Raw genomic sequence first — 12,397 nt, forward strand, 5'->3', positions numbered from 1 at the left:
TCCCTCCCACTGCTCCCAGCCCAGAGGAAAAGGCTTTTGGGACACCATCCCTCCCGCTGCTCCCAGCCCAGTGGAAAGGTCTTTTAGGCCGCCTTCTGTCCTGCCACTCCTGGCCCAGAGGAAGGGGCTTTCGGGCTGGGCCACCATCCTTCCTGCCACCCCCAGCCCAGAGGTAGGGGCTTCTGAGCCATCATCCCACTGCTCCTGGTCCAGAGGAAGGGGCTTCCCAGCCACCATCCCTTCCACTGCTCCCAGCACAGAGGAAAAGGCTTTTGGGACACCATCCATAACACTGCTCCCAGTCCCTGTCCCACCTCTCCCAGCTAAGAGGAGGTAATCCATGCAGGTTGCAACAGCACCCCTCCCCCCAGTCGAAATGAAAAAACACATGAATAAGTCTCAAAACCAGACTTCCAGATCACCTACAGCAACCCCAAAGGGAAATGAGATGGAACACTCTGATACTCAAACACCTGGACCCACTGAACTGGCAACAAAGGGTATCTGGAAAAAATGAAATCAAATAATTTCTCAGATAACAGGAGAAATTGTGCTCCTAGTGCAAGACATGATTAATAAATCTAGAGAGGAGCTGAGGAACATGATGGAATCCCAACATAAGAAACAAATGGAATCCATAAAACAGATGCAAATAGATTTCCAGGAGATGAAAAACTCCCCTGAAAGTCTACACAGCAGAATGAGCCAATGTGAGGACAGAAATTCAGATATAGAAAATAAGATGCCAATTAATGACCAGGAAAAGAAAAATTGCTTCAAAATTATAAGGGAACATGAGAAATCAACCCAGCAGCTGCTAGAGGATGCAAAGAAGAATAACGTAAGACTGATTGGAGTCAATGAAGAAACAGAAGAGAGTGCAGATGACATAAAAAATCTGTTCACAGAAATAATGGCAGAAAACTTCCCAAGCAGGAGAAAAGAACTTGACATACAGATAAGTGAGGCATATAGGACTCCAAATAGACTTGATCAAAAAAAAAAAAAATCTACACATACGCATATAATTGTTAAGATTCCAGAAGCTAAACAGAAGATCAAAGTTCTATAAACAGTTAGAGAAAAGAAACAAATCACATACAAAGGAAAGCCCATCAGAATCACAGCAGACTTCTCAACACAAACCATCAAGGCAAGAAGAGCTTGGAGTGACATATTCCAAGCCCTAAAAGAAAACAGCCTCCAACCCAGATTGATGTACCCTGCAAAACTATCTTTCAAAATGGATGGAGAAATAAGATACTTTCATGACAAAGAGCACCTTAGGAACTTCGTGAATACCAAACCAGCACTCCAAAGAATTTTACACAATATCCTAGGAACAGACATTGAGGATCACAACCCCAGGAAGCAAAACAAAATGAACCCATCTGGCATGACAAGAAATTAAACGGAAAGGGGGAGAACCCAACAAAAAGAAAAAGTCATGGCAATGACAAGTCAATACGTTTCAGTTATAACTATCAACGTTAATGGTCTCAATTCACCAATCAAAAGAAATAGACTGGCAGAATGGGTCAAGAAGCAAAATCCAACAATATGCTGCATACAAGGAACACACTTAATTCAAAAGGAAACTCATAGAGTGAAAGTTAAAGGGTGGAAAACAATACTCCATGTGACGGGAAACCGAAAAAAAGCAGGAGTAGCTATCCTCTTTGCAGGTCAAGTAGATTTTAAACCAACACTGATTAAGAGAGACAAAGAAGGACACTACATCCTTGTAAAGGGAAGAATCCAAGAGGAAAAGATGACAATCAAATATTTATGCACGAAACACTAGTGCACCCAACTATATAAAACAAATACTAACGGACATGAAAAGTCGTATGTGCACTAATACAATTGTAGTGGGGGAACTCAACACCCCACTGTCACAAATAGATAGATCACCTAGACAAAAAATAAGTAATGAAATACTAGAACTCAATCGAACTCTTGAACAAATGAACTTAACAGATGTTTACAGAGTGTTCCACCCCACAAAATCAGAATACACATTCTTCTCAGCTGCACATGGGTCATTCTCCAAAATAGACCACATACTCACACACAGAACATGTTTAAGTAAGTGCAAAGGAATTGAAGTTATCCCCTGCATATTATCAGACCATAGTGTGATGAAATTGGAGATCCATAGCAAAAGAAACTCAAAAAATTTCATGAACACATGGAAATTAAACAACACACTTCTCAATAACCAATGGGTCACAGAGGAAATTAAAGAAGAAATCAGACAGGTTCGTCAATTAAATGACAATGCCAATACAACATATCAGAATCTATAGGACACAGTGAAAGCAGTCTTATGAGGGAAATTCATAGCAGTGAATATGCATATTAGGAAAACAGAATGAGCCCAATTAAACAACCTGATGCTGAACCTCAAGCTTCTAGAAAAAGAAGAGCAGGACATCCCCAGAGCTCATACAAGGGAGGAAATTATAAAGATCAGAGGAGAAATCAATGCAATGGAGACTAAGAGAATGATACAAAAAATCAATGAAGCCAAGAGTTGGTTCTTCAAAAGAATCAACAAAATTGACAAACCCTTAGCCAACCTTGTCAGAAAAAGGAAAGAAAAGGCCCAAATCCATGCAATTAGGAATGAAAAGGGAGAAATTACAAGAGACCCAGCAGAAATCCAGAGGATCATCAATACCTACTTCCAGAACCTATACGCCAATAAGATGGACAACACAGAAGAAATGGAGAGATTCCTAGATACATATGAATTACCAAAGTTGAACAAAGAAGACCTAAAATTTCTGAACAACCCAATATCGACCAATGAAATTGAAAACATAATTAAAAACTTATCAACTAAGATAAACCCATCCCCTGATGGCTTCACTGTTGAATTCTACAAGACATTTAGAGAGGAACTGCTGCCACTATTGTTTAAATTCTTCAATGAAATTGAAAGGGAAGCAGTACTCCCAAATTCATTCCTGGAAGCAAACATCACCTTGATCCCCAAAGCAGAGAAAGACCCAACCGAAAAGGAGAACTATAGGCCAATCACACTAATGAACATAGATGCAAAAATCCTTAATAAGATAATGGCAAACAGAATGCAGAAGATCATCAAGAAGATCATACACCCTAATCAAGTGGGATTCATCCCAGGGATGCAGGGATGGTTCAATATATGAAAATCAATCAATGTAATACAGTATATCAATAGAGCCAAAGACAAAAATCATATGATTATCTCCATAGATGCAGAAAACGCATTTGACAAAATCCAACATGCATTTATGATAAAAACCCTATAAAAATTGGAATAGATGGTCTCTACCACAAACTGATAAAAGCCACCTATGGAAAACCAACAGCCAATATCATCCTAAATGGTCAAAAACTGAAATCCTTCACACTAAAATCAGGAACAAGACAAAGATGTCCACTATCACCACTCTTGTTCAATATAGTTTTGGAAAGATTAGCCATGGCAATTAGAAAAGAGAAAGAAATAAAAGGAATAAAGATAGGAAATGAAGAAGTCAATTTGTCATTATTTGCAGATGACATGATACTCTATATAGAAGACCCAAAGAACTCTACCGAAAGTCTTTTAGACTTAAAAACCAAATCCATTCAAGTATCTGGTTACAATGTCAACACACAAAAATCAATAGGTTTCTTCTACATGAATGACAGATTCACTGAGAGAGAAATAGGGCAAATAATTCCTTTCACAATGCCATCCAAAACACCGAGATACCTAGGAATCAACCTAACGAAAGAAATCAAAGACCTCTTCACTGAAAACTATGGCACTCTGAAAAGAGAGATTGAAGATGATATCAGAAAATGGACAGACATCCCCTGCTCCTGGGTAGGAAGAATTAATATAGTGAAAATGGCCATACTTCCAAAACTGCTATATAGATTTAATCCAATTCCAATTGAGATCCCAGGAGCATACTACACGGACCTTGAGAAAACAATCCCCAAATTCATTTGGAACGAGAAGAGATCCAGAAAAGCAAAAGCAATTCTAAGTAACAGAGACACGGCAGGGGGTATCACAATCCCCACCCTGCAACTATACTACAAAGCTACTGTGATAAGAACAGCATGGTACTGGCAAAGAAACTGACCTGAGGACCAGTGGAACAGGTTAGAAGATGCAGAAACACCGCCAGACACACTCATCCATCTCATCTTCAATAAAGGAGACACATACCCTCACTGGAGGAAAGATAGCCTCTTTAATAAATGGTGCTGGAAAAATTGGGTTTCAACTTGCCAAAGATTAAAACTAGACCTATATCTCTCACCATGCACTAAACTAAAATCAAAATGGATTAAAGATCTAAATATTAAAATAGAAACACTGAACCAGTTGGAACAGAGTTTAGGTAGGACTCTTGAAGACATCGGTGTAGGAAAAAATTTTATGAACAAAACCTCAGTTGCCCATGAACTAGCACAAACAATCAACAAGTGGGATCTCTTCTTATTAAAAAGCTTCTGCACAGCAAGAGAAACCACCAGCAGTGTGAAGAGACAACCCACAACGTGGGAAAAAATTCTTCACCTGCTCTTCCTCAGACAAAGGTCTACTATCTCGAATCTACAAAGAAATTAAAAAGATCAGACCTCCCAAATTTCAAGACTTAATCCGAAAATGGACATCTAAAATGAACAGACATTTCTCAGACAAAGAAGTAGGAATAGCAAATAAATACATGAAAAAATGTTCAACATCACTGGTCATTTGAGAGATGTAAATGAAAACAAGGCTGAGATTCCACATCACTCCAGAAAGAATGGCTGCTATTATGAAATCAACCAATAACAAATGCTGGCAGGGCTGTGGGGAAAGAGAAACCCTGCTCCACTGCTGATGGGAGTGTAGCCTGGTGCAAGCACTGTGGAAATCAGTATGGAGATACCTCAAAGAACTAGGACTGGAAGTCCCATTTGACCCTGCTATTCCACTGCTGGGGATCTTCCCCAAAGAATTAAAAGAATCATACCACAGTGATATATGTGTGCCCATGTTCATAGCAGCACAGTTTGTGATAGCTAAAACTTGGAAACAGCCCAAATGCTCATCAACTAAACAATGGATAAAGAAAATGTGTTTTTTTATAAAATGGAGTACTACTCAGCCATAAAAAGTGAGAAATTAGAGACATTTATAGCTAAGTGGATGCACATTGAGGCAATACTCTTAAGTGAAATAAATAGGACACACATGTATAAATATTGAATAGTTTCTCTGGTGTGAGAAACTGAAAGTGTAAATAAGGACTAAAATATATATTAGGTAATGTGAAATTGGAAGAAAAGGGGCAAAGGGGAAGGACGTGGGAGGGCTAGGGGAAAGGATAGAAGGGAATGGGATTAATATGAGCAAATGGAAAAATAGGAACAAAATCTTTGTAAATAGAGAGGAATGGAGGGGTTGGAGGGAGGGCTGGGCAAGGGTGAAAAATAAGAACCAAGAGAGATTGTGTAAAGGTCCAAATTTCCAATGATGAATGACCTTATATTATATACCTAAAATGTACCAATGATTGGAATGAGTAATTGATAAAGCAAAATAGGAAGAAAAGGTCCAAAGCCATAGAGGTAGTGGGAGGGGCAAGGGAAAGGAAAGAAGGGAAAGGAAAAATGCTGAGAAATGGAAAAAAATGGAAATAAATTCTTTGTAAATAGGGAAGGGTGAAGGGGGTGAAGGGATGACTAGGAATGGGGAAAAATAAGAACCACGATGCATTATGTAAAGGTACAATTCCCAATGAGAAATGTAATTGTGTTGTATACCTAAAATGTACCAATAAAAGAATTTAGCAACAACAACAAAAAAAAACAAAGAAAACTATTAATGAGCTTTTATGGTTAGGTTCTATGGCTATGGGTCTAGATCTTTACTTTTGAGTCTATGTAACAAATTTGCAAACTATATTTAGCCATTCTTATTTAAATACTTCAGAATATTTTTAAAGTAATCACTATTTTGTATTCTTTAAATTCTCCATTTGACCAGAGGGCCTGCTACTTAAGGTATATTCTTTAGTCTTGTGATGCACATTGTGATAACCTATACAAAGAGCAGCTTTGCTACTCTTTAGTTCTATTTTATAATTCCTTCCTGAGTACTACAAATTAGTCTTTTGCTTTGGGTACCCAACACTTGTAATGTAACTGTTCTTTTTTTGGATCTGATGAGATAAATATGGCAGCCAGCAACCTTTAAAAGTTAATTATTTCAGAAAAGAAATGTTTTCTAATGATCAAATTAAATTCCTTTTATTAAATTATGTATTTTCATTAATATTGAAAGTGAACTGGAATTACAGTGAGGAGTACATTTCACTCATGGCTATTAATCAGAAATGTGCTAATATTGGGTAATTGCTTGGAAAATTATAAGAAGAAACTTTTATGAATTTCTTATCTACATCATCATTATGTCACCAGACATGCTTACTACTTTTAGCATCTTCTTTTGATTAATTTTCAGGAGCTGATGGGATGTTCCCACAAATAATGACTACTCATTCCTTATAAATCAAAAGGGTCCAAAACAGCACAACAAATTTCATCTGAAAATACCAATTAAGTCCATTTCTCTTTATTTCTTGTTAATTGTGCAACTACAAGGAAGTCCTTGGTACCTATGTTAGTATGTTCTGTTGCTATAACAAAATATCTGAGGCAGAGTGCTTTATAAAGAAAGAGGTGCTGTCTGAAGCGAAAGGTTTATTTTGTTTTGTTTTGGTACCAGGGATCGAACTCCGGTCCTTCCATTTGCACAGCAGGCGGCAAAACCACTGAGCTAAATCCCTGGCCCAAAAGGTTTATTTTGTTCACACATTTGAAAGTTGACATATTTTCATTCTTTACAGATCAATTTAAATGCCACCATTTGGGAAGAGGTCTTTTATTATTTTCAGTTAAGGCTGACATTTGTTTCTTTTCCCTATAATGCATTTATAATCCTACATAGCCTTTATTTTGCATTAACATAATGACTTATTCTTGAGTTCCTCAGCCAGACATACCTGAGTTCAAACACTGCTTCTAATTATTTAATCTACATTCCTGGACAATTGATATCACTTCCTAAGTTTCTTTCACATCTGTTAAATGAAGATAATATTGTCCATAATTTGTAAGACCTGTGGTGTTAAAAACTTGTGTTAAAATCTGATAACATAGGACCAGCACAGTGAATGGTATCTATGTGTGTCTTCCAAGTACCTGCCCACTTGGCTATCTTTTTTTATTTCTTTTTTCCACTTGGCTTTCTTACTCAGCAAATAATAAATGTTTTGAGAACATATAGACATGTTCATTTTAGTCCTCATTTGAAAATGTTGTTTCCTATGAAAATATCTGGTCCTTTTTGCTTGTTATGGTTTATGGAACATGATAGACCTAACTCATTAGAAATAACATAATATTGCCTTATCCTACAAAAAGAATCGGGAAAACTTCAGGAAATGAACAGAAAAATAAAAGAGGGAAACAAAGAATACAGTAGTTGTCAGTTATTCAATTTAGTGGAATAAGTGAAAAATGTAATTCTGCAGTCGTGAACCTGGGTGAAACAGAAACTACAGATAAGGAAATGTTAAAACTTGTCTTCATTCCATCATGTTCTGTAGGATCTCGTCTCCGCCAGGAAGACTTTCCCCCACGGATTGTGGAACACCCTTCAGATGTCATTGTGTCTAAGGGCGAGCCCACCACCCTGAACTGTAAGGCGGAGGGCCGACCAACACCTACCATTGAATGGTACAAGGATGGTGAACGGGTGGAGACCGACAAGGATGATCCCCGGTCACACAGGATGCTCCTGCCCAGCGGATCCTTGTTCTTCTTGCGCATTGTGCACGGGCGCAGAAGTAAACCCGATGAAGGCAGTTACGTTTGTGTTGCCAGGAACTATCTCGGTGAAGCAGTGAGTAGAAATGCTTCCCTGGAAGTGGCATGTAAGTCAATATGAATTTTATATATACACTTTAATTTCTCTTTTCTGAACCTGGCTTTTCTGTCATAGATATTAACACCTAAAGAATAAAACAGAACACTCTATATAATTTTACTTGGTTTCTCCTAAGAAATCAGATTAAAATAGTATCAGTCTAGGTATTGCAACGACTATGTTTATTTTAAAATCAATGTGAAGATTAAATATTAAACTAAGGCAGTGATACAAGATGCTGATCATATTTAAAATTTGAATTATTATTGAGTGATATAACTAAGTGTTAAAGTTATCTATATTAAAATGAAACATTTACATGTAACATGAGTATCAAATACAAGGCATAAGTTTAATATTGTACCTACTTATATGCAAGTCATATATACTATATAAAACTATAAATACAATGATATATAAATTATATATAATATAGTTATCTATATCTATAAAATTGTATATGATATAGTTATATATAACTATAATATAATTTATATGTATATGTGACTTCTAAATATTTCATAAATTTTCAGAAAAACATATATTCTTATCTCTAGATTATCTTAACTCTTTCAGTTCCAGGACGAATTCGGGAATCATTGCTTTAGTATGGAAGGGAGAAAACACCAACAATAACAGCAATTATACTTTAGTTTTGTATTCAAATTCATCCTTATGTAGAAACAAAATATCCATGTATGGGAGTGTCTCCCATTTCTATTTAATTTTGATCATCAGCACTAGCTAAGGATTTGTCCTGCTCTTGGCCTTTTTTTGTTGATTTCTCTGGTTTTGTTTGTTGTACGTTACTGATTTATCATACAGGCCAAAAAGCAATGTTAAATCAAGCTGCCAGTGCTTTACATTCAACACAGATTTCATGGCTCCATTGACTTCATGCATAGTTTCATAGAACACATATGTATTATAGATTACTTTGGTTTACAGGTAAGGATTTGGAGTTACAATTTAAACAATGCTATATAATTTTGATTATTTGTTTTGAGGAAAGATTTTATCTAGAATTGTGAATAAAATGGTAACTGCACCTAAAACAAGTTTGTACTTTTAAACTTTCTGATCATAAAGTAGATTTTCACAGAGAAGTGTAATTGAAAGATTGCAGATACATATGTCTTTTTGTAGAACTGGGGGAGGGGAATGCTAAATTAGCTCCTGGTGTCATAACTTTAATAAAAGTTGGTACTTGTAATCACACAATCACATGCTACAGGGTTTCTCACTGTGTTACTCAACACATATATGTGTACTGAAATTCTCAAAACTCTTTCTTTGTCTTTACATATGAAAGCATGTTTTGATCAACAAAATTGTACTATTTCTATTCAGCTATCCCAGTTAAAGCTGTCTTCTGATTTATAGGTTTTACTAGGAAACCTGGAGCCCATGGATGCTTGAAATGTATAGCTCTAATAGTAAAAAAATCTCAGATCCCTTGCAAGCACAAGGTCCTGAGTTTGATCCCTGACACACACACACAAAATCAGATTCCAATTTTTTGTGAGATCCATAAATAGTAAAACCTTAGATAGCAAAGCCATTTTGCAGGGGCACCAGGTCTTTCCTTTTTTAAAAAAAATAAAATGATACTTCAACAAAAATTTAGATTAAATTCAATTTAATGATATTTGAAATATCCAAACAAAACATCAAGAGTGCAGGTCTCCTAACTTTTTCATTTTTTACTTGAAATATCTTATTTCTGAAACTGTTCAAACACAGTGAAATATTTCAGTACCAAATTCTTGTGTTATATTACAAGAAACACTATATAAAATCTGGCCTATTCTAAATAAATGAAGTTTTGTTTCTTCACAGTTTTTTCTTTCATGTACTTAAAACATCAAATAATTGTTTTTAAATCCTTAGCTAATTATGCTTACCAAAGTTAAAGTTATCTAAATTGGTCAGTCATTTTATTATAGGGCAGTTATAAACATTTTTTTTCTCTGAGTTTTAGCTTTGTTAAAATTGCTTCCAACACACACGCATCTTTTATTTTTATTTCACCTAAAGGAATTACTGTCTTTCCTAATTGCATCATTAATAATGAATCAAACTGTTTAAGAAGGAAAATTTTAAACCACGATTCTTTTTCATGTAATGTGACAGTAGCATTATTTTATTTTCAAATAAATGAGCTCTAAGAAATGTTTGAATCACTTGTGATGGAGAGAGGAAAACAAGAAGGCTTCCAAATTGGATTTAGCTAGTGAATAAAATTCTTTCTTCTAAGGCCATGTCAACAGTTTATGTCATTTGAGGCAGCACAAGATCAGATAATATTCATTTGTATGTTGCTCTTCTATTTCCATTACCTCATCATTCCTTTTTAATGCATTTCATGAAACATATTACTATGGAAATGTATTTCTAAGCCTTGTGATCTTTTCTCACATTCTTTTTTTTTTTTTTTTTTTTGTACTGGGGATTGAACTCAGGTCCTTGCCCTTGCGCAGCAGGCAGCGAAACCACTGAGCTAAATCCCCGGCCCCCTTGTGATCTTTTCTTACCTATTGATCTTGTCTTACATATTGTGATCTTGTCTTACCTATTGGAAATGGTTCAAATCATATTTAGGATTTATAAATTATATCACTTTATAGTCAATTTGGGAACATAGAGAGTGATTCTTGGATATATAGAACTAGTGGAAACAAGCGAATGTGGTCAGTTTGGCTTATTATTTGATGAATGAGACATTAAAGCAACCAGTGTTATTTCCATTGAAAAAAGAGCTTCTGGAATTGAGAGATCTCTTTTCTAGGTAGAGGTGGAAGGCATAGGAGTAGGTGAGAGCAGAGTTGATGGTCCAGCCCAGCTGTGTTTAGACAGGCGTTAACAAAGCTTGACATCGTTGCTTGAAATACCAGTACCTAATAGAGAGCTAAGGAAAAAAGTACGAATGCCAGAGGTTTGGGCTCAGAAGACAGAGTGAGAGGATGTGGGCAATGAAATGACAAGAAAACAAATCCATTTAAGAAAGAGGCTGGCACCATGTTCATGGGACATTATTGTCAAATACAAAGTAGCTGTGGGCTCTGGCAGTGGAGAGAGAAAGCAGCTGAGAAAATGTAGATGGTGGAGTTGGAGTGGCAGATTATACCTGTTCTTTCAAGAATGTGCTCTAAATCGGGTGTGGGAACTAGAACAGGCTATTTGAACATCTGCATTATTGTCATGTGGGTCAGATGATTCTGTATGTGGGAAGGGGGCTTTTATTCTGTATTGTAGGATGGTTAGAAGTATCTTTGGCCTCTGCCCATAAGATACCAGTAAGACTTCTGGCCAAGCCCATCCTGACAACCACAAATGTCTGGTGTAGACATTGCAAAATATACCTAGAGTACAGTTAGATAAGAACCACCGAATTAGTTGTGTCTAAGTTGTCAAAAACGTATCCATGCCAGGTGTGATGGTGTAAGTCTGTACTCTCAGCACTCAGGAAGCTGATGCAGGAGGATTGCTAAGAGTTTGAGACAAGCCTTGACTACATAGTGAGTTCAAGGCCAGCCTGGACTACAGAGTGAGACCTTGTCTCATAAGTAAATAAATAAATAAATAAATAAATAAATAAATGCATTCATAACTAGGAAACTTGTCAAAGCATTTTATTATTAAATGATTACAGATTTTAAAAATAGTGTTTGACACCCTTTGCTTCCCCCTTGCTTTTTAGTGTAATTACAAAAACATTGGATGCTGCTGTAGTATAAAATACAAAATTTTATTGAGAACCATCTATCTTGGTTGTGCAGCAATCAGCTTGCTATCTTCTCTGCTATATTTTCTTTTTGCTTAATATATATTTCAGGTTTATGTAATGAAATAATACAGTACAGGACCAGTGATTGCAATGGAGATTTGAATTACCTCATTATTGCTTTTTGTTTTCTTTTTTTTGGTTCAGAAAAAATAGCAATTGAGAAAGAGCTTTCAAATCACTGAAACTCAAGAAAGGTCTTTAGGCAAGAAGTGACTTTTAAAGAGTTAGAAAACAGAATTGAAGGGGCCCCAAGCGAAGAACCTGGCACTCAAGAAGTTAATGGGTAGTTTTCCGGATGGGGGCCAGCAGGAGAGCTGGACAGAGCTGGGACAGATAGGGTTTCAGCCCGGAACTAGCGCGCTGGTGTGGGGAGCAGGAGGAGCACGCGGGCCTGCGCACAGCCAGCTGCCTCTAGAGATAGCAGCTGTAGCCCCAGGTGGTAAATATATGACAGCCGCTTGATCTATCGACCAGGGTAAGAGGGGGTTCTGGCCTAAATGAAAATTCATGAAAATTTGATGAAGTCCCCAGATTATTTTTTCCGTTTCCTTTTCGTAGCACTGTGCCAGTGCAGAGAGGAGAGATTAAATGAGGTGCTGAACGCTTTAGTGGCAGGAGGTTGTGGTTCAAAGGTCAGGGGT

The 12,397-nt window shown here is 36.7% G+C and overlaps 1 protein-coding gene across 14 annotated transcripts in view; it reads left to right on the forward strand.

Annotated features, from left to right (window-relative positions):
* Window positions 1-12,397, forward strand: part of Robo2 (roundabout guidance receptor 2) — a 1,655,220-nt gene that overhangs the window by 1,128,104 nt on the left and 514,719 nt on the right. For all 14 annotated transcript variants that reach the window (XM_087208379.1, XM_087208384.1, XM_004842193.4 and 11 more), the window contains one exon: window positions 7,650-7,976. In XM_087208379.1, the coding sequence (XP_087064505.1) occupies window positions 7,650-7,976 (327 nt within the window). The remainder of the gene's footprint in view (window positions 1-7,649; window positions 7,977-12,397) is intronic.

Source organism: Heterocephalus glaber, unplaced genomic scaffold (genome assembly GCF_053883595.1).
Source record: "Heterocephalus glaber isolate CG9 unplaced genomic scaffold, H.glaber_assembly_v1.0 deba00000122, whole genome shotgun sequence".
Classification (NCBI taxonomy): domain Eukaryota; kingdom Metazoa; phylum Chordata; class Mammalia; order Rodentia; family Bathyergidae; genus Heterocephalus; species Heterocephalus glaber.